Source organism: Eublepharis macularius, chromosome 2, assembly GCF_028583425.1.
Source record: "Eublepharis macularius isolate TG4126 chromosome 2, MPM_Emac_v1.0, whole genome shotgun sequence".
Lineage (NCBI taxonomy): Eukaryota > Metazoa > Chordata > Lepidosauria > Squamata > Eublepharidae > Eublepharis > Eublepharis macularius.
In genome coordinates this window covers 6,029,551-6,057,144 of record NC_072791.1, presented here as the reverse complement: position 1 = coordinate 6,057,144, position 27,594 = coordinate 6,029,551, and the positions used below count along the sequence as shown (strand labels likewise).

The window sequence follows — 27,594 nt, the reverse complement described above, 5'->3', positions numbered from 1 at the left end:
TAACGAAAACGTGATGAAATGTTTGACACAGTGTTTTCCAACTGATTTACATACAACTTGAAAAGGCACACAGTGGAAGAAGACCAAGAAACATGCGGCATTTTAGAGCAGTCTGGCTGCTCTCTGGAAGGTCAAATTTGCTTAGAAAACACGGTTCTTGCAAACGGGAAGCAAAAACTGGCGGTGTGCAGTGCTGACAGAGCAGTGCTCCAAAGCCACCAAGAACATCCCGTCTCCAAACTATGGAGCAGTTTTGTATTCTTATAAAGCATATCTGGTTCAATGAACAAAGGCCAAGTGATTGAACAGAATTCATGTATGTTCATCGGGCCTGAGTGTATCACCACCGACTGCTGTTCCATTTGCTGCTATGTCTGAGCCCGTCATTTCAGCCACGAAAGTGGGTTAACCCTGCAGCTGAGGACTGCACTGTGAGTTTTCCTTTCATGCTGCATCAGTGTTTGCTTTAAAAGACAATGCTTTGTCAGGTTGTGTTACATGTACACACACACCTAGTCCCCATGGGCACCTTTGAGGAGTCCTTCTTACATGCTCTATTTATTTCCCCTCCAGCTGCTTTTAAACATGCTCTTGAGCAGGGCCTGAGGCATAAATCCCATGGTACGTCCCTGCATTCCAATGACAACATGGGATACAAGCCATTCGGAAATTTTCCTGCATAAGCCCTATCTAAACGAAAGGGAATGGCTGACAGCGCAGGTCTTCAAAAGTTCCCCTTTCGTTTCGATGAGGCTGCGCAGGAAAACACCAGTGATTTGTGCCTCATGGGTCCAATCCATCTTCCGCTCCGCTGTTGCCCTTCATGGCTCCCCCAAACCCACCGCGTGAGGGGGCCGCCTCACCTTGCCTCATGGTAGGGCCGCCTCTGCTCTCGAGGTGAAAGCTTGTGACTGCACTAACACTCACCACTGGATCTGTTGGATGAAAAATGTTTAGCAACCGGTTACAAATAGTTCTGGGCAGAATGTGATCTTGACTTCCACTGTTTCCTGGACGGATGCCACGCAAGGCCAAAAACACTGCTAATGGAGATCCCATACAGAAGAAATTCTCAACCTAAGGAGACATTTCATTCGATATTAACAGGCGGAGAAAACGGTAGCTTTCTAGCACATACTGGTCTCTCCCACCCCCACAGTTTTTGGCTGCAATCTCATTACCGCAAGGCAGACATTACAAATTTGAGGGAAACCCACAGGGTAATAAATGAGTCACCTTTCTACCTTTTGACAGCAATAAGAAACTGAAAAGGGCTACTGACGCAGATTGTAAGATTGCTCATGATATCTCGGGAAATCTCATTCTGAACCGGTGAGCCTGAGAGAGGCTGGAAGGGAAAGATGACTCTGTAGGGTGTCCCCCCAACAGTGGAAACCTGCTCAGCTGTGACTGTGTGGGAAGTTAAGCAGCTTGCAACCACAGCTTATCTGAAGAAAGTGCTCCACTGCTTGCCTCCCCACCCCCACCTCTTCTAGCCAGTTACAGACCATCCGGGAAGCATCAAGGCAAGCTGCATATAATGAAACCAATGAATGCACACAGGACCACAGGGAGCCGCTTTATGCAGAGCCAGACCCTGATCCATCTAGCTTACTCCAACCGGCAGCAGCTCTCCAAAGTCTCAAGCAGACACTTCTTCTCCCAGCCCTGTTATGCTAATATAGATTAAGATCATATGCCAATAATCAATACTGAACAATACTAGGCCTAGCTTCTATACTCTCTAGATGAACTTTTAAACTTTACATGAATTTTCAGTGTATTTTTCTATGTATAAGGTAATTCAACAGGTGTGCTTTCATCCTTTGACAATTAATTAAAATAGTGGACTCTACCGAGATTGATGTTCCTCTATCAGAGATTCAACCAATGGTGATCGTCCAACTTAACTTTTCCTGACACTTGTTGGAGATTTGTAGTTTTGTTGTGAAGTTTAGATTATGACATAATTTTTTAACTAATTGGAAGGCTGTACTATGAAATTATGAATATTCAGTGAAGTGTCAAACCAATCAATATTTGTTTGTGCTATCATGTGAATAGACCCTAAATATTTACATATGATTAGGTATATAATTGCAAACACAGAAAGAATAAGCAGGGTACTGATGGAAGAAATCTCTTGGGAGAATCTAGGTGAGAAACTATTTCTACCTATGTATTTCATGGAAACTTTGAGCAATGCTAAACTTAGGATTTATTAAGAAATGTTAGTGAACTTATTTCTTATTGCCTTTCTATGTTCTATTGTTATAGGATTCATATTAATAGCCATTTATATTTTGATTACTTGCTTCATTAAAAAACTAGGGTGTATTTTCAATAAAGTGAAATAAACTCTAGATTGGTGTCTGTGTGTTTGATAAGGAGTTGCAAAGCAATATTGAACCCTATATAAATAAATGTACTGATAAACAGCTGGTTCAAAGAACTTATCTGTTTGACAGGTCTAAAGACTAACTGCTTTCTGCTTCCCCGGAGAGAGATCCATCTTTCTCTTGGCAAGTTGAAACTTGGTTTTAGACACGGGATCTGACTCGTTACAGCCCTTTAACTGGAGGCGCCAGGGACTGGACTGAGGCCGTCTGCATCTGCTCTATCACAGGTTAATCGCCAAGCTCTCAGTGCTATTCCTGACACTTCAAGATCTCTTTTCTTGGGCACAGAGAGAGATTGCTTCCACTAAGAGCTCTTCTCTACTTTCCCTTTCAAAATAGATCCCTATGACATTGTGTTGAATCTTCCCTTTCCCTGTCTTTGGTACACTCTTTTCCAAACTGACTTTTCTCTGATCTTTTGGAGAAGATACACAGTCCAAGCATGCTCTTGGTGGGTAGCCGTGTTGGTCTGCAGGAGGACAGCAGGATTTGAGCCAAGGCATGCACGCATTTTCCAGGGTCCTGCCGACACTCTATTGTCCTATTCTGGATGCAGCCTCAGTGCAGCAGCCAACAGCAGTGCTGAGAGCATGCAAGAAGCACTCATCGGCTGGCAGGCTTGTTTCAAGACTAGGCTGCCAACCCTCCAGTTCTCAGCTGTGTTCTCTCTATTAACTCTCTGTTGTTTCGTTAATGGGGGGACAACAGCGGAAGCTGGAAAAGAGCGCTAAAGCCTCTTTCTTGCTGGAAGTGTGCTACTTGCATAAGAGAACATTTTCTTATTCAGTCTTACCTTGAATTTTAAGGCAGGTGTTTTGGATATGGTGGATGTCCTCAGTCCATGCAACCTCTCTTCTATTTCCTTCAATCTAGAGGTGGAAAAAACAATTGCTTGAAGCCGAACTAGATGGGTAAGCCACCATAAGGAATGGCTGGGTATAAATATTTTAATAAATAAGCTGTGACGGGAACAGCCACATGTATTTGTTTGTATGGCAAGGAGTTTAATTTTTTTTTTTTTTACACATGAAAGTGGTGTTCAGATGAGGGACTTAACCCCACTCCTTCTTTCCATCTTAGTTCTATGCTACTTGAAAGCATTTTCTTCCCAGGGTAGCTCACTTCCAGCCCTGGAGCTGGGCTGGGAAAAGAGAACTCAAAGCAATGGAATGTCTAGCTTAGCCTAAGAGCTGTGCTGTGTATTATGCATTTGTGTAGCTTAGGATCTGTAAAGCCCTCGTTAAAATGCCGTCAGCGGAGCAAGGCGAGTGTCCAAGCCACAGGTCCCTGCTTCCATTTGAACCTGCAGCATGAGATCTTCCTCAGAGGCTTCGCTCTGTGCATCCCCATCTCTGATGCCAGGTGGCACCAATATCGGGCAGGACTTTTCCTATGGCATTCCCTCCTTGCATCGGTAAACTGGAGCCTACTCTTCGGCATTTTAGACACCGTATATAAACATTTTAGTAATAATCAATAGCCAGTTTCATCATTTAATCTTTTTTTCTTTGCAGTCTTCACAGTTCATGGTCTTGGATTGCTGTTGCTGTTTATTTCTGCTTTGATTTACATTTGGATAAGTTAATGACTTTGCTATAAATTAGCATTGACTGATTTTATTGAAATGTTTATTATTTTTGTAAGCTACATGGAGAATTATGATTAAAAGGTGCAGCATTTAAAAAATCCCAAAAGTGGGTTAACGTATACCCAAGTACTGTGCGCTGAACTAGCTGAATTCAGTGCTCCTTTACATGCAGGGAAAGAACAAATGCTAAAATATTAGGAAAGGCACCCTCCCCACCAACTTTCTGCTGAGACAAGCAAGTAATTGCTTCACCAGCAATTCCACCAGGCCTGGAGCCCTCCATTTGCAACACACCAAATTCCCTCCAGTAATGGCACGGGAAGTCCTTTACCGCTGCTTGGTTAAGTAAAACTCTTCTAGCAAGTGCTGCTCCTCATAGGTCATCCAGGTGTCTTCAAGGTCCTCATACTCCTTCTCGAGTAACTGTTCGTAGAGCCTGACTGGATTCCACCCTGTCATGATGTCATAGGTGATCACGCAGCCTAAGGAGTGTGACACAATCGACACTTTCCCGCCCTTGCCCCTGAAGTCTGGGTTCCGAGAACAGAAAAGCGTGTACAAGCGGTTCAGCTCCTGCTGAAGGCCTTTCACTAACTGTGGGGGGAGGGGAGAAGGGCAGAGGGAAAAAAAGAACATTTCTTAGAGTTTGCAAATTCAGTTTCGGTATCCTCATGTACCCTTAACTTCAAATTCTGTAAAGCACTGCTGTTTCAACGGGACTGAGATGGCTCACTTAACCACGAGCCTTAAACGTCTACAGATGGGTTTGCACCAGATACCTAATGGACCCAAACAAGCTGGAATGCAGAAGGGCATCACTGCGATATTGCAATGGCAATTCTTCTTGAAAAATGAAGCATTGTTTAAAACAGTTACCTTTTGGCTCAAGGTACTGAACAGTAAGGTAGGTAAGGAGGAGCCCCATGGCACAGAGCGGTAAGCTGCAGTACTGCAGTCCAAGCTCTGCTCACGACCTGAGTTCGATCCTGGCGGAAGCTCAAGGTTGACTCAGCCTTCCATCCTTCCGGGGTCGGTAAAATGAGTACCCAGTTTCCTGGGGGTAAAGTGTAGATGACTGGGGAAGGCAATGGCAAACCACCCCATAAAAAGTCTGCCAAGAAAACACTTGTGATGATACGATGTCCCCCCCATGGGTCAGTAATGACTCGGTGCTTGCACAGGGGACTACCTTTACCTTTTTACTGAACAGTAATAAAATACATTAAAATGAAAAAAGCATGTGCTAGAAAAATATCAGTTGTACAAAATATTCATGTGTGCATGCATATGTGCCGTCAAATCACAATCGACTTATGGTGACCCCACCAAGGGGCTTTCAAGACAAGTGAGAAACAGAGGTGGCTTGCCATTGTCTTCCATTGTACAGTCTTCCTTGGTGGTTGCCCATCCAAGTACTGACCCTGCTTAGCTTCTGAGATCTGATGAGATCAGACTATACTGTGCAGACTTCCCTCCCAAAATAAATTTGTAATCCATCCCAAAATCTTCTACATGCTCACTAGCTGTAGGACTGTAAAATCATGTGTTAATTTGACTTAACTTTCCCAAGAAAACTAGTTCTTTATTGTCTTTTTCATGATGTAAGCTGCTTTAGGAGATCTGTCAAAAAAGTGTATCGTATCTTTTTTAAAAAGCTAACCACTGGGGACCTCATCAATGAGAATTACTTTTGGTCATTATCTTTTTTTTTTTTTAAATACGAGGAGTTTGGGAAAACTGACTTTCCTCCCTTTTAGCTGTTCCACCTTAAAACAGAATACAGAGATGTGGGATACAGATCACACACACTGACTTTTGCTCTCCAAGTGTCTTGGAAATACTTCCCAGGCAAAAGATTCTCCATAATGATCAAGTTCCTCTGTTGCAGATGGAGGAACTGAAATGTGATGAAATCTGAGAACGCAGGTTTGCTGCACCTATTATTTGGGCATACTTTAAATGAGGCACTTAAAGACACACACACTTACTTCATCTCTGTAGAGGGGACTTGTATAATACATTATGTCCATTGCACTGCTGTTGAGCATATCTCTTAAGCCACGCACTTTATCTGGAGTAATAGAGTCAACAGTGTCTACAGGAAGAAAGGAGACCCAAGTGTGACTGCAAAGTATGGCAAGGTTTACAACTGGTTTAAGATTAACAATTCAGGAAGATATGGGTACACACTTATGGGACCATTTAAATGCATGAGTGACGCAGTCCTTCGAGAAGTGCTAAGATTAAAGAAGTACATTCAAGATCGGTATCAAGGTATTCCCATGGCACAGTTGCTTTCAAACTAAGCCCAGGTGTTCCCTGGAAGAAAAAGTTTTCAGGACTTCACCAAGGAGGGACAAACATCCATGAAAAGAGGACCTGCCCACGACTCTTCCCTTTAATGCAAAGCCACAGGGAGAGCTAGGAGGTGAGATGAACCTGGCATGAACTCCAAAATCCTTTGCAAGATGCAGGTGTTATGTGAGAGACAGGCAGAGATTTCTTGGAGGGCAAGTTGACAAGGAAAGAGTGTCCTGTGAACACAGAATCTGAAATCCACTACCACTGGTGCCATGAAAACCACGTCCACAGTGTCAAGTGGAATTACCTCCATCGAGGGTCAGCTTCGATCTCCATTCAACAGGCAGGAACTCAACGTGAGTGGGGTGGTTGCTGAAATACTTGTCCTCTATTTTCCTTGCAGTATCCCGCATCCTAGAAAATTTGAAATTACGTATTGACTGTAAACCACACATGAAGATCACTTTGAAGCTTCAGGGAGTACAGAATACAGCTGCTAATTCACTCACTGGAATAGGAAGATTTAAGCAGATTGCACCAACTTCAAAGCAACGGCACTGGCTTCTGATTGGCTGTGGGGTCCCATTCAAGGCATCTGTCAGGGCTCAACAAGTTCTAGCCACCACGTCGCCATGGCACCTAGAAGTTTCATTGCGGTGCCTAATACTTTCAGAACTGATTTTACTGTGGAGCCTCTGGGTGATCCTCAGTAGAAGTACAAAACTTCTACTGGGGAAGGGGCATCCTGGGGCAAGCCAGTGTACACACACCCCTAAAATGGCCCTAGACTGTTGGGGTGTGTGCTTGTGGGGACATCTACATGCATCAGGCTCAAGAACAGCCTACTTTTAGACAGAAAGCCATACAATATAATCCACCCAAGCAGTAACCTGCTTACTGACTGTTTGAAAATTTTTACTGTACTTGCAACCTGCCTTGAGAAAGGCGGCCTAGAAATGAAAATAACAACAGAGGAGAACAGGAAACTCACATGGCAGTGTTTTTTATAATCCTTCCTTGGTCCATTTTCTGCCCAATGCCATGCACAACAAACACAATGTGAGTTGTGGGCGATGGCTTGTCTTCTAATGTTGCTTCTTCCACATAGCCCCTGTGAAGTCTTGTCCCACTGCTTGAAGCTGCAGAAGAATAACCACAACCGTTTAATTTCAGCATGCGGGGTGGCAAGCTGCTTCGGAAATCACTTACTGACCTGTTTCAGTATGCTCTGTAAAGATTCGGAGCACACCAAAAAGCAACTTCAAACTTCCTGCCCCGTCGCTTATTTCAATGGGTGGAAGGGGGACGAGGGGGGTTCCCTCCTCCCCCTCCCATTTGGTGAGGGGGAGGAGGAGATTCCTCCCCCTCCCATTGGGTGAAAGAAGCGGCAGGGCAATAAGTTTAAACCTACCCTTTACCCCACGCCGCTTGCTTCAGCTGACGGCCAGGGGAGCCTCTTCCTCCACTGGTCAGCTGAAGCAAGTGGCGCAGGGTTTGAAAGTGCCTCTTTCCACGCCGCTTCCAAGTGGTGCAGAAAGAGACACTTTCAAAGCCCAGCTGACTGGCGCCGAATCCTCCTCCTCCAGTTAGCTGAAGCAAGTGGCGCAGAGTTTGAAAGTGCCCCTTTCCAGGCCGCTTGGAAGCAGTATGAAAAGGGTGGCTTTTAAACTTCCCGCCCCGCTGCTTTTTTCCATTGCGGGAAAAAAGCAGCGGGGCAGGAAGTTTGAAAGCAAACAGCACTTTTCTGGCTGTTTGCAAATGCCAGAAAAGTGCTGCAGGCTGCTCCCGCTTGACCCGCTTTCCAAAGCGATCCAAATTGCTTCAGAACGCTTCGATTCAGTATTTCCAAAACGGGTCAGTAATGCTGGGCTTGATTCAGGAATCCTGAATCTTTCCTAATCGGGCCCGATTCAGGGTTTTTTTTTTCTGAATTGGAACCCCGAATCGCACACCCCTAGTTGTTAAAGAAGGCAACAAACTACCACAACTACCTGGTCCAAGTGGGTTCGAATTTCTGTCTCTGCTTGGGGCCAGTTTTCCCCTTGCAAGTGGGAAAATGCATTACTAATTGTCTGCAAGTAAATGGCTGTTGCGCATCTGCCCAATACAGACTGTAAACTGTACATGGGAAATTTATGCTGTACACTGTGTATCCCACTTCATATATAACTAAATATAATTTCGGCTTAAATCAATGTTAAGCAGATCTCCCAAGGGAGGCATAAACTGCTGGCATGGGAAGCTTGAGTTCTTGTACACCCACCCACAAGAAAGTTCTGAGCACATCAGGAATCTCTGTGCCTTTGTTTGTCAACTTAATGCCAGGAATTCAACAGCCATTCTTTTTCCAAAGCTCTTTGTTCTTATAAATTGTTGTGGGTCTGCAGAACATTGTGCTCCCTATTCTTTGCCACGAAGCAAAGGGAAAGACTGAAGACAGCAAACTGATCTCTCTAGCTGTTTGTCCTACAGTAGGCATGCTTAGTTGTTTCCTGGACTTGGAGAACCTGTGGTGTGAAAATGTACAAATCCTTTAAACCATTAAGTTTTGGTGAAAGAGGCTACTGCGCATTTTAAATTGGATACCCAGCATAATAGTTATCCTTTTGCAAGGGCGAATAGCAAATGACTACTTCAGTCTTCAAGTTCTAGGTTAACTGAAGTTTTCTTCACAGAAGAAGGAAGTCAACTTGAGCTCCAACACACATCAAAAGCAACTCAAATATAGTACCTTTGGAAAACCCCAGCTTCTGAGTGACCGTTCTTGCAATTTTTGAAGTTGTTGCATCACTGTAAATATATACTTCATCCACACTGTGCCAGTCCACATGGTTGCGGCTCAGCTTCAAACTATGGACAGCTGTAGCAAAAAAGAACTGCCTTTAGTTTAAAGAACACATGCAGCAGGGTTTCGCTCAAAGCCAGGCAGAGTTAAAGAGGGATACCAACATGAAAAGTAAGTACAAGACTGTGCGTATTTTCATGCGTTCGCTTGCTACCCCAGCACAGTATTTGGAATCGTAAGAACATCATTTTAGATTTCCCCCCTCTAGCTAATTAAGCACTAGGGCAGTCAGGTAATACTGAGCCATGCAGGTCGAAAGCTCAGAAACCAGGGTCCAGAGCTTCATAGGGTCACAGGTCCTAGCTCCACCCTGCTCATTTCCCCAGTCTGCCTTCTGCCATTCAATGCCATCTCAAACCTTAAAATTCTAGAACCATCCCAAGACTACAGTCTAGTGTTCCAACAAGCCATGGCTCTGTTTAAACTGTGGTTTTTGCAAACACTGTTTAATCTGCCAGACGTTAAGTAACAAATCCTGGCTGCCGTGGCTTAGTTCAAATCCCACTAGTGCTATGAGCTCAGCAGGTGACCTTGTGTAAGTCACTCCTTTCCACCTCAGCTCCCCAACTGTATTGTGGGGATAATAATATTAACTTTGTTTGCTGCTCTGAGTGGAGCACTAATCTGTCTAGAAGAGTGGTATATAAGCTCAGTTATTGTTATTATTATTATTAGTGTGTAAACTCCAGTTTATTTCCTGCTTGCTTCTCATCTCTTCATACAGCAGCTTCTGTGGCCAGGTGATCATAAGGGCTTGTTTGTCAAATTAGACGTTTCAACAAACCACCATTAGTACAAACTGTGGTTATCAAACCACCAACAAGCCCTAGCTTGAAATCCCAGTTTAGTACTAACCAGCAAGCCCCAGTCTGGATTCAAAGTGGGTTTTGATGGTTTATGGTAACATCTGAAAACAGCCCAAGACTTCTAAGTCTGAGATTATACACATTATGCAAACTTAGGGCTTTTTTTCAGGGGGAACGCAGGGGAACGGAGTTCCGGAACCGCTTGAAAATGGTCACATGGCTGGTAGCCCCGCCCCCTGATCTCCAGACAGAGGGGAGTTTAGATTGACCTCCATGCTGCTCGGCAGCATGGAGGGCATTCTAAACTCCCCTGTCTGGAGATCAGGGGCGGGGCCACCAGCCATGTGACCATTTTCTCCAAGGGCAGCCCACTGAGTTCCACCACCTCTTTTCCCAGAAAAAAAGCCCTGTGCAAACTTAAATGAACACAGATATTGAATGGGTTTCAAATACATGCTCTGTATTTTCTTAGGGTATAACCTTAATGGGCTTGGGGAAGTTTGCACAGAATACACATAACCTAGGTCTAGCTGAGGCCTGGATTATGCCATTTAAATGAAGCTATTTACTACTTGCTTGTTTGGATCCACTAAGGGAGTGTCTATGCATCCCTCACCCCAATCAAGTGTAAATTTTTGAGTCTTCCTACTGTGGGATTGGAGAGGTACTCACATGCTGAAGAGTACCTGGGCTGCTTTCTACATGGAGACAATTCTCTGTGTACCTCTCAGTGCTGCTGGGAATGCAGAGGTACACTTGCATTGGTAATGCAGCCTCTAAAGCAAAATTTCTGCTGCACTTTCTTTGCTTCAGCCCTCCCTGGCTGCTATTTCCCACCCCTGCCAGCAGAGGGGTTTTGGAAGGAGCTTAAAAAACCAGTAATAGTAAATTGCTACAGCATTATACAGATCTACTGCAACACTGTACTAATTCCTAGCTTTCATCTTTAAAGGATCCAGCCCTTTTCTTGCACAGTCATAAGAAGAAATGCACAGCTTGTACCTTTTCCCTTATAACTCTGCTAGTGACATTTTTAAAAAAAATGAAATCTGTGAGCTAGTAAATTATTGCAATAGATCATTATAATGCAATAGCGATAACCAATTTTTTTTTAAAGCTCAGGGAGGGGGGCATTGTGAGAACCGAGGTATGGAATGTGGCACCAATGTGCATAGGTGCCTAGAAGAGCTTTTCATTGTGATCCTTCCAAAAAGATTGTGCCAGGCCAGGTTTGGGAAGGACTGAAGCAAAGGAGAGGAAAACATGGAAATGGGATGAATAGAGGCCAATGTCCTGCCCATGCTCCCCAAAACAGCAGTGCAGGAAGGAAGCCAAGGGCATCCAGCATTCTGCAAGATTTATGACCTAGTGCAAAACTTCCATGGTGAAACTGAGAGGAATAAGATGACTCATATGCACTGGGGGTACAAAAGTCTCGCACGGAACTGTTGTAGAGCAAAACCAAGAAAAATGGTTCTTTGAGAGCATATAATGGGTGTAAAATGGTTGACTTTAAGACCTTGGTTATTAGGGAACCAACCCAATATGCATATGCTTAACCCTTTCCCTGCGCATTACTTTCTACTCCACATCCTGCCTCCAATATACTTTCTTATCTTGTTTCATACATTAAAACATTAAAACTTCTCCCTTTTACTGTTTGAAGTTGCGGAGTTGGAAACACTATGAGATTTCCAAAGACTTGTAACTGACTCCTTACCAGCGAAGGACAAAATCAGTCCTCTCCAAGGGCTAAAACATTGTTCTAGGGTGCTTCCAGGTGGAGGTTTTGCTCTGGTTTGGCATCCCAACTAGAACAGGGCTTTGTGGAGCATCCACGTGGCTGTTTCCACAGAGGTCTGCCCTAGGTCTGATGCAGTGAGTGGGGTTTTTTCCTGCTTCCCCATAGCATCTTGGGGTATCTCCAGCTTTTCTTCAACCCTCCTTAGGTTGCCCCTGTGCTATACTGGCAGCTGCTACTGCAAAAGGGAAACGACACAACCTGCCCCATGTGGAAAACACCATGACGTCATCCTTGGATTATCGACTTCAACGTTTTCTCCCACTCTGCTGCAATTCTCCCAAGCCTGGTGTGGTGCAATCTTTTTGGGAAGGTCACATCAAAAGCATGTTTGCAGGCTGCGTGGATGGGAAGGTGCGTATTTTACAGGTCCCTCCCTGCCCATCAACACCAGGTTTTTCGTCTCCCGTCCTCCTATGGCTACCATTTCCCCTTATCATCAGAGGATATTAAAAAAAAAACTCTGGCAATTGGCATATCACTTTAGCGTTATAACAATCTGCTGGCTCTTTTGAATTTCCAGCTTTTGCTTAAAAAACAAAGTCTCTAGCTCTTTTTGTTGCCTTTATCCTGACATCTTTACAATGAAAATGGTCAAAGATTACTTTTTAACAAAAATGAAAGCTGGGAGTTGAAAGGAGCTAGTAAATAGATCATTAACATGCTCTAGTGGTATCTCAACTACTACTTTTTAAAAAAAAACACTCTCTGCTGGCAGTTGTACATGTGTCTGTCAGCGGTGTGGTGCTAAAGTGCAGGTTGGACTACTGTGTGGATGCTCCCTTGCTGCTGTCAGTGCCTTTGCTGTGGCAATGAAAGCTAAACAGAGAATTGCTGTCATGTGGAAGCAGCTCCCATGTTATGCTGCTGGCAAGGAGACCAGTAATTCCTCCGACCGAAGGACTTCCTAGTCAGTGCTCACTGTGATTCTTTCAGTGGGTATAACAGATGCAAACAGGAATAATACACATGCAAAACGAAGCTTATTTATGAGAGAAAGCATATCATTAAAAAGAAGCCCAAGCAGTGATGACAATTCCGAAAAGTTAATTCCTTAAATCTGTAATAGGTAATGAAAGAGAGAGAGAGGTCATACAGCTACTTGGAAGGGCATTCTTCTGTTAAATTCAAGGTTGAAGAGCTGGGGGGAATTCCAAGCAGTTTTATATCATGCTTCAGCTTTACCTTGCATTACTGTACATCACTGATGTGCTGCCTTCTTCTTTCATTAATTCCCATAATAATCCTTGAAATCAAGTTCAACTGTGATACAGTGACTTGACCAGGACTATTTCAATGAGCTTCATCGCTCAACAGGAAAAGAGAACTCGAGACCCACGTCTACCCTCAGATGGAATTCATGGATACTTTGAGAACCTTTTGAAAGTAGCTGTGCACAATTTAGAGCAAGGACAGCCTTTTATATGAAGAAAAACATACACACCGCATGCTACTGCAAACACGTAAAATGTTTTCGGTTCCTGATGAATTGTGAGTACACATTGTTAGGGCATAGTGAGCCAATAATTTTCTCTGTAATCAAGAAAACACTGATTTTCTCACTAAGATCCACAATGCTTTCTTCCTTCTCCTGCACTATGGAAGATATTGACACCATGCAGACATGGAAGCACGAGTTTATCTAGCACGCTACGTTGAAAGACACTAGCTACAACAAAAAACTTCCTATGAAAGGAGAAAAGAAGAATCCAATTACTGCTATTACTGTACCTTCAGACCGCTTGCGTTTAAGCCCTGTCGCCTCTGTATTCTCTTTATATCCTCTCCATTTGAACAGAGAATGGAGGGAGAAGGGAGGGAGGTGGTAGATAACTAAAAGTAAAAACACCAAGCTTCAAACTGAAAGTTTGAGAACGGGCATTGTCCATTTTGGCAGAAAATCAGAAACTAAGGAAACCAACGAATGCAGAAAATATGGAACAAACCATGCAAAGCTGGAGCACCAGCTTTAAGGGAAATTTGATTATTTACAGTTTTCTTTTGTACTGTTCATGAAATGCTTAATAATGCAAATAAAACACAATTCAGAAGGAGTGCAAGAGCAAGATGAACAGAGTCACCCAGCACCTCTGAGTGAAGGCCAAGCTATACATTTGGCCACTGCTTGGCTCAGGGTTCCCCAGCTCTCCTGACCCAACCTTTTCCCCTGCAGCCACTTTGCAGCCACATGACAAATTTCCTCAAGCACTAGAGAGGCTGACTGGGACCATGACGCCAGGGAAAGAGGGGCTCTAGGCTCCTCCCCTCCCGGTTTTCATGAGCTGAGATGGTCCTGGGGGGCCATGTTGTTTGCCCCACTGTGGGGTTGGATGTGCACTGAATACTGCTTCTGCAACCACACAGAGTCAAATGCGCCCCGCTGACCATTTCAGCTGGGAAAAATGGTGCAAAGGGGAAGGCAGGAGCCCCTTCACCTCCCACAAGTGTCACGGCCCTGATCCAAATCAGGCCCTGAGGTGCTTGGGAAGCAAGATTCCCGCAGCCAAAAGTGAGCTGCATCACAGGAACCCCAGCTGGTCTTGTAGTTTGGCTCTTACTGGACAAGCAAGCATGCTATTTTTTGTGACTGCTACAATGCACCACTCTAATATGTGACCTCTAAGTGATGGCTAGCCTAAGAAAAACTACTCAATGCCTCCTCTAAAATGCTGGGAAGGCAGAAAGAGGTCAGTGATGGCTAGACGAGCAGAAGTTGCTTTATGAAAGAGAAAGGGACATTCCCACATGCACTGCCTACATATAATTTTCCATTCCTGAACAGCACTGGAGCTTCCCTGTGGAGGTAACGCAAGTCCACTGTGACGTTTTCAGCATTCTCACTTTACAGCCTCCAGGCTAACCAATGAGAACGCTGAAAAAGTGGTATCCTTTGTAATGACTGTACTGTGGTTTGATGGACTTACCTTACCCCCACAGGAAGATGCCAGTGCTGTTCAGTGTAGGAAGGGACATCACAAGGTGAATGAATGCTGTGGCATCTCACAAGAGGGAGGTTAGGGATCGGAAGAAAGCTGCTGTGCCCCACCTAAGAAACAGGAGAACAACAAGCACCGCCAAGGTCAGTTGGGATTAAAGCAGGGAGTCAAGGCAGACCCAAGACAAAACTTGGAACACTTTTTCTTGAACTGGAATGGAATGGGGGGGGGGGGTCAGTATTTTAAATATTCCCTTTTGACCTCCAAACAGGATACATGCTTTTAAAAGCCAGTTACCAGTTTCAGAGAAAGTGTGTAATTTTAAAAATCAAGACTAAAACTGAAAATAAGGTATGGCTTCACGTTTGTATCCAAGTCTTCAACCTTCAAGGAAACTGCAGGCAGGCCAGAAGCTGACTGAAAATTAACTGTGGCAGACAGAAGATAAACCAAAAGCAAGAACAAAATCTATGTAATACCTTTTTATCAAGACCAACCAAATTGTCAAGTGATCCTAATAAAAAGTATTACATGGATTTCCTCCTTGTGTTTACATGGAACAATACATCAGTGCAACTTTTTTTAAAGCAGAAGAAAAAACATCCTCACCGGAGAAAAGGTGAAAGGACATTGTATCTGTACCCAGAAGAATGATTCATTCATGCTGCTAGTGTTTACCACTCTCCATAGCTCAGCAATTCCAAAAGTCTGTGTTGGAAGATCATTGCAAGGCAGTGTATTGCAAGTAATATATTAACTCATCTATCACAGAAGAAGGTGTCTGCTGTATCTCTGCATGATTCACTGCTGTGGCCTGTCCTGTTTTCAATCAGGAGGTATGCCAAACTACAGACTCATGGTAAAAGAAAATCTTATGAATAAGACTGAAATGTATCTCTTGTTTTTATTCAGGAAAACGGCTCAGAGCAGAACAGGAAGTTATTATGGCAACTGCAGGTTCCAATGTCGTATGTACTGAGATCATGGGAAAGGGTGGGTGGGTGGATACACTTGCTGAAGAGAGTCAGCAGGCCACAAGAAAACAGGCTGAAACCCTATCCCCCCTCCCACACACATTTCTCAGCTGGGTGTACTTTTGGTTTCAAGGCCCCGTGGCAAGGTGGGAGAGAGAAAGAGGAGGATAAAAATCTGCTGGGAAGGGAGAAAACGCAAGGAAGAATCAATAGGCAGTGAATAGCCTGTATGGTTGCCAACCACCTGGAGGAAAAAAGCCCTGTCCCTTTATTAGAGGTTTAATGTGTAGAAATGGGTAAATAACATCCCATTAAGCCTTTGTTAAAGTGACAGAACAGTTTTTTCTCCAGGCAGTTGGCAATCCAATGCACAGGTACAGAATCCCGTAACATCTTCCCTCGTAACATCTGGTTTGGCCTTATTATCAGAAGCCTTTTCCTTCTAGCTTTTGCCTCAAGGGGCCGCAGAATCACAGCAGCCTATTGTGAGGAACTGCATTGGTGAGGGTTAAGCCTGTGGAGTCTATGGCAATGCACCAAGCCTTCCACTGGCCAGCCTCGGGGGCCGGATCACCAACAGATGAGAGAGAATCTGGAAGATGAAGGGAACATGATGCAAGAGAAGGCACTGCTTAAAATTAAACTAAGTTCAGGATCTGCATACTATTTTCCTTGTACTACACTATTTCCACCCCAGCCAAGATCCTGGATCTGCAACAGGATTTTCTGTGTAATGCATGTATTTAACACACAATATATTTCAGGCTTTTTTGTTAAGTGAAACTTGTGAGAAACTGGTATTTAAACAAAAATTAAAAGATAAAAGAAGTCAATCACTCCACCGTACCAGAAATCTAATATTCCAAGTATGAAGGATGGGTTGCAACAGCATGACAATATGACCATATGGCTGAGCTGAACCAGTTATTAAACCTTTACTAACCTGAACCAATGGAAACTGTCTTAAACCACAACTGTGGGGGATTTGCAGGGAAATTCTGCTTAATCGTTTTGTGTATCTCTAAGTAAAAGCTGGGAGCAAAAACTTGGAAGAAGGGGGCACGATCAAATCAAAGGTAGGAGGAACAGTTGGCTGGGAAAGAACTTTGTGGATACTGATTTTTTTTTTAAAAAAAAATCGTTTGCCTAGGATTTCATAGGTTTCTCTTATGAAATGTTATTCCTGCCATCTGGAGAATGAAATGCATGAGTTTGGGAGAAAGAAAGAGCTTCCTTGGCACAGGTACAAGGAAGCAGGAACAAGTATAAGATGGGGAGGGTTGGTGTAGTGGTAAAGAGTGCGGGACTCTAATCTGGAGAGCCAGGTTTGATTCCTCACTCCTCCACTTGAAGCCAGCTAGGTGACCTTGGGCCAGTCACAGCTCTCTCAGAGCTCTCTCAGCCACACCCACCTCACAGGGTGTTTTGCTGTGGGGATAATAATGACATACTTTGTAAACCGCTCTGAGTGGGCATTAGGTTGTCCTGAAGGGCGGTATATAAATTGAATGTTGTTGTATTTGTTGTTATTAATAATACATGAAACTACCTCATACTGAGTCAGACCACTGGGAGGGGATGCATTTGTAAAAGCGGGTTTTTTTTTTAAATAGTGCAAAGGCCACAATGCACCAAAGTCTGGGTTGTGTTGCAATCAGGCCCAATAGTATATTTCTCCATTTCATGCGCGCGCACACACAGACACACACAGGTTCCAATTATTTTCAAGTCCTTTCAAAAGAGTTGAGCTGATACTCCAGAAGTAGAAAAAGCACATGCAAATTAATGTTTTCTTCCAGCAAACAAGTTCTGTTTGCATGCTGCAAATCAGGTAGTTGGGTGCACAGCTCTGGTGAGCTGATGTAAGAACAAAGACATCGACATCAAGGCACACAAACTGATGTGGCTTCCCTCTTTAGCAGGTACTGCTGACCTATGAAACCCAAATCTAATCCTTATCTAATCCAGGACAACCTCCTGTTTGTGATTTCTAGGGGATGCGTTTAACCAGAAACGAGGCACCAGTTTAAGCTCAAGGAGTTTACTGTTGCCCTGGCCTTCCCTTAGCTCTTGTTGCTGCTATCTTAAATTCGCATTTGAAAATAGGGAGTATCCAGTCCTTCTGGCATTTAATTATACTGAACCCTGTAGCCTTCAGGACAGGAAGGGTTAAAAATGTAAATAATATTTATTCGTGGACAGGAATCCCAGCTTGCAGGGACCTGAGCACGGTCTTTCATAGTGCAAGCCCTAGAGATTGACTCCCTGGGTTCAGAATGCATTAGTTCTTGCCCCTTCCCAAGGAAAAACAGCTGGCTTTTGTGCTTATGCTTTCTGCGGGCAGAAGAAAGAACACAGACAGGTCCACACACACAGGGGTGGTGGGGCTGTATAGCTGATCACCTGGAAACAATTTAACGAAAAGGCAGCTTTAAGAGAGCATCTGTTGAGGGAGGATTTATTGAGTATTTAAAATACCCAAACAAGTAAAATAATGAATGAATTCATTCATTAATTAATTAATAAAAGAGAGCTAGTTTCGTATAGTAACTAGAGTGTTGGTCTAGGATCTGGGAGAGAGCCAGGTTCAAATCTCCACTCTGCCAAGGAAACTTGCTGGGTGATGTAAAATAAAATAACGCTCCTAAATGCTGCACAAAGGCTAACAGAGATGGCTCCCTGCCATAATGGCTTAAAATGTAATACAGACGGTACAAAAGGAGAAAAGGACAGGGAAGGAAGGAAGAAGTAAGCAAATTCAGGTCCCGTCTTAGATAATAAAAGCTTACTTGACAGTCGTCTCCAAAGAACTGCAAAAGAACTGCCTCTTCAAATCAGTGGGGGAAAGGCAATTTTTTAAAACCTTACCCTATCCTAAGTCATCTGCACGGCTGAGGATGGGACAAAACAGTCACTAAACTACAAGGCTATGAAAGGCAACTTTCTTTGACTGAATGATCTAACGTTGCTTCAGTCCATATTTCAGTATCTCGTACAGCTACTGCTTTCCACTTTTGAGGAATTACTCATTTAACTATTACCAAAGCTCATCAGATCCAGAGCCTTTGTCCTTTAGAGAGGTTCCAGGAAGAAGGACTGTATCCTAATACTGCAGTAAGTGGATTAAGATCCAGTGAGCTTTATAGTGTAAAGTTAATTTGTAGGTTAACCTCTAAACAAAATGGCATGGTAACTAGACTTACTCTTTAACACGTTTCAAATTTACAGTCAGCTGCTAACACCTCCAACATCCATCTGAATCTGATAAAATGTCACCTCTTAAATGTTATGTCACAGCACAGATGCTAGGACAAACAGGAGACTAACTACCGTATACAGACCGAGAAAAGGTGTATGTGCTAAGAAAAAATATTTATAAAGCACCATAGCATCAAGCTAGGTCTTCAAAGGAATAATGCTTAGAAAAGTCTCTAGACACTGCTGCTCCCGCAGTGGATGAAAGGGCACTGAGTGGGAAGAGGTGACCCAACCCCTGGCACATTCTCACTGGCAAATTCTACCCCATTTGTATTAACCAGACCCATTAACCCATCATCATCCTTTAAGGACAAAGCAGATGCTCTCCAGCTCCTGTCATCTTCCTACAGAAGTTAGTTCCAAACTGCTCTGCTCTCTTGGTCAGGTCACTGCTCTGCCCTCTTTGACATTATTCCCCAGCAGCGCAATTCCATTATCGAGTGGAACCTGTAACCTGCCTCTTTAGCACAGGGTTGGCTTGTCCTCAAATGTTCCCCCAGTGCCCAACGCTCTTAACTCTTCTTCCCAGCCCCACAGTGCCACTCATACACTGGAGCCCCTAATCTCTGCCTGTCTAGCAGGCGCTGCATTCAGAACAGGCAGCACTTGTCAAAATACAGAGAACCCGTTTTTTAAAAGTCAGTTTTTAAATTGTTACATTTATAGGGTATGAAGAAACATGTTTTATTTTGAGGGTTGAAGCTCTGAAATCCTCACATTCATTTCTGGAGATTTCTCTGTCAACATAAGGACAAGAAAAAGAAGGAAAGTTCTCAAGCACCTGTAGATGGCTCTCCCAGTTTTGTAAATGCTTTTAGCTAACAGAGAACAATCAAAAGGTTATCTCATACCCTGGCAGGAATATAGTTTCAGGCGAGTAGTTGTATTCATCTGCAGTAGAAGAGCAAGATCCAAGGCCAGTTGCAGGAATGTAACACTTTGGGAAGGATGCGAGATGCCATATAGTATCTCTTCTTGTGAAAGGCAGAAAGAGAAAATAAATTGTCTGGTTGTGAGGGGAACGGGTCCATTTTGACAAGTCTGGTTTGCATGGCCCATCCTGGCTGATCCCATCTGAATTGCCATCATTATCATGTGGAGCTCACAAAGGGTAATAGGAAGCTTTTAGACTGCTGTAACTTCCACAGTTAAAGAGTCTGCCCTGGAATAAGACCTGCAGGGACCTGTACAGAGTTAGGGACAGAGGACTGCATGTTTGCACCTTTCTTTTGGATGAGTATGTGTGTAGACTTTTTCCTTTTTTACTGTTTTTACTATTCAAAAACAGGCACTGGCGAATGGAGGTGGTTAGTTGCTTGATCACTAATTCCTCAGAAGCACACAAGTGGGACAAGCATCCCTGTGGTAAACAGCCGCTGGGCAGGGGGAGAAACAGGCACTATCCGAAGTGCAGCAGGGAAGTAGGGAGTGCTTTGTGGGCCGTTCCTCAATTGGCCAACTGGTAGCAGCATACCAAAGGGGAAGGAAGAGAGAGAGAATGAATAATTCCAAGGGTCTGGCAGGCCAAGAGGGAAGCGAGTTGCCAGGTAGAGACTCAGGGTGGCCACTGAAGAATAACAACAACAACAACAACAACAACAACATCAAAACGAGTCCAGTAGCACCATTAAGACTAACCAACTTTATTGTAGCGTAAGCTTTCAAGAATCAGAGTTCTCTTCGTCAGATGCATGGAGGGCAAGAAGAAACTGGTCAGATATATAGGTGGAGAGGGGAGGGCGAAGTAGATGCAAACAGTAGCTTCTGATATGGAGATCAGTTTGCTGATCTCCATATCAACAACAACATTCAATTTATATACCGCCCTTCAGTTCAACTTAATGCCCACTCAGAGTGGTTTACAAAGTACGTTGTTATTATCCTCACAACAAAACACCCTGTGAGGTGGGTGGGGCTAAGAGAGCTCTGAGAGAGCTGTGACTAGCCCAAGGTCACCCAGCTGGCTTCAAGTGGAGGAGTGAGGAATCAAACCCAGCTCTCCAGATTAGAGTCCCACTGCTCTTAACCACTACACCAAACTGAGACAGTTCAGGGAGCCAAAACCTACTGTGACCGTTCCGCCGCATAGGGGCAAGACAGGAGGTGCCTGCTTCTAAAAGGCACTTGTCAAACAGGCTCGCCGCAAAGAGGGCCCTTGTTCCTGCTTCTAGTAGGAACTGGTGCTATGATGCAAGCCCATCAATGGCACAAGGGCCTACTTGGCTCATGGGAACATTTTCCGGTATTTGTCTGCCTAACATCAAGTGTTAACAACACTGCTTCTCAAAGAAAAGCAGCACAAATAATTCCCTGCTTCTACAGAGCTTTAAGTGGGAGTTACAGCAACAGCTAAGTGTATGAGCTTGTTCTAGCTATTTTTTCCAGCTTAAAATGAATAGCTTTTCTATACACAAATGGCATAGCACTTCTGTTTTCTAAATGCTGTCTCGCACAATCGCTTTAACAATTTTTCACCCTTTTCTGCCACGGTATATTCTTCAGAGGGACAGATTATCCAGCAAATTACGAAGGAAGGAAACATGAAGCCCAAAGCTTACTTTCAGTGATGAAGTATCACCGGTCTGACCAAAATTTAGAGTGATCTAAAAGGGAGAATGGAAGGTAATCACAGAAGAAGTTGAATAACAATGGGCAACTTCAACTACCCTCATATTAGCTGGATTAATGTGTGTTCAGGTCTTAGAAAGTGACAAAATCTGTAAATAATTATGCCTTACAACTACAGGTCATGGTGCTAACTAAAAGAGAGGTGTAATGCAGAATCTGGTACTAAATGATACTCAGGACCTGGTGTGGATGTATGTGCTGTTGCACTGATTAGAGACAGTGATCATGGCACCGAGAAGGTCAGAGTTTGGGAATGGAAGGTTATCCAAGAAGGCCAACATTACCATATTCGATTTCAGAAAAGGAAATGTCTAAAAAATGAGGGGATTCATCAAATGGAAACTCAAAAGGATATACAGAGCATATCATAAGGAAAACTGTATTCGATTTAGAAGAAGAAGGTGAAGTGAAAATTGGTAGAAGGAACATTAACAATTTGAGATATGCAGATGACACCATGTTACTGGCAGAAAATAGTGAAGACTTGAAATGACTACTGATAAAGGTTAAAGGAGAAAGCACCAAAGCAGGATTACAGCTGAACATCAAGAAGACAAAAGTAATGACTGAGGAATTACATAATTTTAAAGTTGACAATGAGGAAATTAAAATGGTTCAAGAATTTCTATTCCTTGGCTCAACCATCAACCAAAAGGGAGACTGCAACCAAGAAATCAGGATACTGAGACTTGGAAGAGCAGCCATGAGGGAACTAAAAAAGATCCTGAAAGATAAGGATGTCTCTCTGGGGACCAAGATTAAAATAATCCAAACGATGGAATTCCCCATTACCATGTATGGATGTGAAAGTTGGACAATGAAGAAAGCTGACAGAAAGAAAATTGATTCATTTGAAATGTGGTGCTGGAGGAGAGTTCTGCGGACACCATGGACGGTCAAACAGACAAGTAAGTGGGTTCTAGATCACATCAAGCTTGAATTCTCCCTAGAAGCTAAAATGACCAAATTGAGGCAATCATACTTTGGGCACATTATGAGAAGACAAGACTCTCTGGAAAAGTCAGTAATGTTAGGAAAAGTGGAAGGCAGTAGGAAAAGAGGAAGTTCCAAAGCGAGATGGCTTGACTCTATAAAAGAAGCCACATCCCCCAGTTGCCAAGATCTTATTTCATTCATTCATTCATTCATTCATTCATTCATTCATTCATTCATTCATTCATTCATTCATTCGTCATTTATATTCCGCCTTCCTCACTGAGACTCAAGGCGGATTACGTAGCGTGAGATTAGTACAATCAGTGGCAAGGACAAGGGCAGGCATTTCCATACAGAGTCACGAACATTTCCATAAACAATGTCATGGGGTAAGAGTCTGTTAACGACAAGACGTTCTGGAGGTCTTTCAGTCATAGGATCACCATAAGTAAGAGGTGACTTTATGACACATAACACACACATGCAACACAAACACACAGAAAGGGTCAAATCCCTTCAGGATCTCTGGAAATTATTTAAACCCACAACAATGAAAGCTCAGTTAGAATGTACACAGTAGATAAGGACACCACCATCAGATCTAAAAGGAGGTCAGTGTAACAAATGAGTGAAATCAATTAAGCCATAAAACAAGGACTATTTCCTTTCAGTCTTACGCAAACACGGTGAATGAAAAGGAACAGAGGTGATAGCAAAACAAGTGGAAATTGATACGGAAAGCTGAAAGAGAGCCATGAGAAGCATGCTCCTAAGAACATTAAGACAAGCAGTAAGAATTTCTTTATATACATCAGAAGCAAGAAACTAGCTTGACAAAGGAGTGTAGAGATTGCCGAAGACAAAGAGATTGTTCACTGCAGGAAAACATGGGTAGCTACCCATGCCAAAGACATTGTTTTTTTAAAAAAGTTCTTGGAAGAATTCAGGCAAATAAGAGAAACAATAGATGAAACTGTTATTAAAGACAGAATTATTAAATCCTACTGAGGAAGCATCAGCATGGCTTCCAAAAAGGGAACTCCCATTTTATCCATCTTTGGGAATTGTCTGAGAGGGTTTAACAAGATCTGATCATGTGACGGACAGGAGACGATTCTACCCTCTGTCCTCTCTGGTTCAAGCTGACCAATCTCGTTCACAAGAAATGGAACACTGGAGAGAAAGTGCATGGCGATGGTTATGTGGCAACGGTTAGATTTCTACTGGGAGCCTGGAATTTAGAGAAGCTGTCAAATGGAAGAATACGACTATAGCTTCACCTCCCTTTCTATAGATCCTGACATTTTCTGCTCTCGAGTCTTTAGGAGCCGTAAAACCTCCGCCTGAAGTTCGCTTTTATAACTGCAATCCCAATAGACATATGCAAGTCCCAATGAAGTCAATATGATTTCAAAGCAAGCATTTTACAGGGCTTTAATAATACAAAATGCTTAATAATTTCTTTAAAAGATCATTACAAGCTGGGCATCCCAGAAGAACATAAGCCATCCAAGTAAGACTTTAATTGAAGAGAAGTGTTTCAAAATGGAATTTTCCTCTCCTCTATAATCCACAGACCACAGCTTGACGCAGGAGTTCCCTCCAATTCCATGATGATGGGTGGCATTGTCAGCAGTTTAAGAGGTATTCACTTCATCCACCCAGTCTGGCTCAAACTGCAATTTGCCTATATATGCTATGGGAGCTGGGTCATGCCTGCCCTACCTCCAGGCATTAAAGAGCATTGAATTTAACAAGGATAGAGACACCAAGAAAATGCAGCATCCAATGCCTCAATGCCCAGCAAACCCAGATACAGGTCAGGCATGATCTCATTTCCCCACATTAGTAATTCTCCATGCTAACAACCATCTACAGTCTGCTGTGGTAAAAAGGAGGTCAAGAATAACAATGAGGCCAGGCTCAAGTTGTAGCAAAAAAACAGAGAATTACCAAACAGATGCAGAAAAAACATGTCCAGAACTATAAAAACAACCTTTCTGAATGCTTCTCTTTTCCATGCAAACCTTTTAGTAAAATTGTTATTTTACCAGTGTATGGTGGGGAGGGGGTGAAACGACCCTTAAATCTGCAGGGTGCTTTATTTGCTGGAAATTAAGTGGCAAGCAAGGATGTCCCTCTTTTGCTATTAGGCACCAGTCTGTCCATGGAGCAAGAAAGGAATTTGTCCTAAGCACCAGACTGGAACGAGGGACTCAGAAGCCAGATGAAGCCACCTATCAATAAAGCCCCAATCTGGTTAAAAAACATGACTCAGGCATCAACAGGGAGACAGATGAGAAATCTGGTGACGGCAGGCAATGACAGGAGCAGCAGACAGAAGCAAGGCGGCACATGCAGCAGACAGACAAAGCTGCATCTCTGCCTAGAGCATTCAGACTTCAGGCCCACTCTGCTGACAAGCTTACTCATGGCAACTGATTGTTTTGTACAAGATAAATGGGTAAATTATAGGCATTTCATAGGATTTACACACACACACACACAAAACACGGGGACTGGTTATTACTCTCAAAACCCAAGAACTAAACTCACCCTAATCATTTAAAAACAGAATCTTGTTCTACCATAAAGCAACTAAAAATACAACAAATGATTTTATTAGCCCTGGAAAGATCCAAAATTAAGAAATACAAGACTTCTTGTCCAACTGTGGTATAGTTAAAGACAGTGACTGGTTGTTTTTTATAAAGTTACTATGTTTTCCAGGAGGACAAAATGAGTGACTCAAGGAAGAATTCCAAATACAACAAAATACATTTTAATATAAGAAAAACTGGTTTGAAAAACAAGTAGATTTGTGAATTTTTTATTTCCACATAGGACTACAGATCCTGAAAACGTACCGAGCCAATGTTCAGATGTGCTTAACAGGAGACTAAAGCAAATTCATGGTTAATCATGCCTAATAGTCCATGTCTGCAAATAAAAGATCATGGCTTTCATACAGGGAAGCAGCGCAGCATCTTTGTTAATGTACTCTTACCCTCTTTTCCATCCACGGGTTTTGATATTTCCATGTCAAAGTTCTCCTGCATCTGCTGCCCTTTGAAACAGCTGAGATGTTCTTGTTCTATCAGATTACTTTCCTCTTCTTCTAAAGGCTGCCATGTGCCATCGATAAACCACTGCCCACGCATTACAGGAATCTTTTCTGTCTCTAAAAAAGAAAGGAACACAGTCATTTCGGGATTGCAGACTAAGAAATTACATTGTCTGGCAGATGTAATTTTGTCTATCACAGATTGACTGCAGTGGATCTTGCCTTCACAATGGGGAACCGAACTGCTTTTACAGTGATTGCTAACTCTGCAGTTCCAAGGCATTTGCTGAACTTGAGGTAAATCAATGACATTGTTGGTCCTGTGATTTGAGGAAGTCAGTAAACTGCAAAACATTAAAGTAGGTCATTTTTTCCAGTCATGGGTCTAAAATTTAAAAATGCAAGGAGCCTAACCTTTATTTTTCCAATGGATTGTAACTACTCAATAATTCCAGTAACTTGAACTTTTCTGCATGCCTTGGAAATCATAAGCAAAATTTCCACAATTAAGCATCAAGTATATTTTGCTTGGATGATTTTCACTAACAAGTGTGTCAAAGACAAAAGGGGCAAGTTTCTGACTGTGGAGGAGCACCACATATCTGAGGGACCGTCTCTCACCGTATGAGCCCCAGAGGACTCTTCGACCTGGTGGAAAATATCTTCTAAATGTCCCTGGCCCTAGGGAGGCCCGCCTGGCGTCGACCAGGGCCAGGGCCTTTTCGGTCCTGGCCCCGGCCTAGTGGAATGCTCTGCCTTGCGAGACTAGGGCCCAGCAAGATTTGCTTGCATTTTGCCGGGCCTGTAAGACGGAGCTATTCCGCCAGGCATATGGCTGACGCCGGGCGGTGCCCCCCCACCGTGGAGGGGGGGTTAAACTATTCCCCCATGTGAACGCAGATGCTGGTGCCACACTTACTATGGTATGGATTTGCTCTGGTAACACCGCTGTGTGATACACTAAACTTTTGCTATGTGCTGCTTTTTTTAAAAAAAAGGAGGGCGGAATATAAATACAATAAATTAAATTAAAAATTAAATTAATTGTCTGCATGATATCATCTGAAGGTGGTTATGTTGTCTTACCATCAGGGGCATCATCTGTCCCATTTGGTAATTAGGTTTGTATGTAACAAAAAAGAATATACATACGGCCCATCCAATTTAGAAAGTATTTAATTCATCTTAGTCGTTGATCCTCCACTAAAGGATGAAATGGAAGGAACTATATGATATAAAATGAATATAGCATGGTCTGAAAGCCTAATATTGTATTACATACGAGAGAAAATCTCTACAAAATCCAATACCGATGTTATCTGACGCCATATAAACTAGGACACATCTTTAAGCCAGTATAGATTATTTTCTGCTTTTCATTGTTATAGTCAGAAATTTTGAGCAGGAATGTGGATAGTAATTTCTGAAAGATGGTTAAAATTTAATGTACATCATCTAAAAGTGTAATTGGCAAATATAATATTGAATTGAGACACTTGTACAATTTTGAAAAATAAGTGTCCCTTTCTCTTTCCTTTATTATTATTATTATTATTATTATTATTATTATTATTATTATTATTATTATTATTATTATTATTATATTTTTAGCCTGGCCTCCCCAAGAACGGGGTTACATCAGACATAAATACATTTCAAAATCACAGTAAAATCATATAGTCATATACACATATAATTTACAGTTTGAAGTTGTAATCTCCAAAATGGCAGTCTTCATCCTTAAACACCCACCCCTGCTGATAGTACACCGGGGGGGGGGGAGGGGAGGCAGGAGCAATGTTCGAGTCAAATTGATTCATATGGGGGGCAGGATGATATAAAGCCCCCTCTCAACAGGAGACTGGTAGGGAGGCTCAGCAGATAGCCTCCCTACGAGTCTCTCTCTTATAGTTTGTAAATATGTTGCCATTAGCCGATATGTCATGGTTTTTCCACACATGCGGGTGTAAACTGAAACAACATTCATGTCCAACCAAACAGAAAATGACTTCAAATTCTGTCAAGGGGAAAACTCATTCACAGCAATCCTACAGAGTA

General features: G+C 42.9%; 1 protein-coding gene across 2 annotated transcripts in view; it reads right to left on the bottom strand.

Moving 5' to 3' along the window:
• The window catches only part of DDHD1 (DDHD domain containing 1), a 44,710-nt gene that overhangs the window by 6,073 nt on the left and 11,043 nt on the right, over window positions 1-27,594 (bottom strand). Inside the window, exons 2-10 of one of the 2 annotated variants that reach the window (XM_054972449.1) lie at window positions 25,480-25,653; window positions 13,472-13,573; window positions 9,020-9,148; window positions 7,280-7,427; window positions 6,596-6,702; window positions 5,976-6,082; window positions 4,319-4,581; window positions 3,193-3,268; window positions 928-1,077 (exon numbers count right to left, since the gene is read on the bottom strand). In XM_054972449.1, coding sequence (XP_054828424.1) covers window positions 928-1,077; window positions 3,193-3,268; window positions 4,319-4,581; window positions 5,976-6,082; window positions 6,596-6,702; window positions 7,280-7,427; window positions 9,020-9,148; window positions 13,472-13,573; window positions 25,480-25,653 — 1,256 coding nt within the window. The remainder of the gene's footprint in view (window positions 1-927; window positions 1,078-3,192; window positions 3,269-4,318; window positions 4,582-5,975; window positions 6,083-6,595; window positions 6,703-7,279; window positions 7,428-9,019; window positions 9,149-13,471; window positions 13,574-25,479; window positions 25,654-27,594) is intronic. The other variant, XM_054972450.1, reaches the window with a different exon arrangement.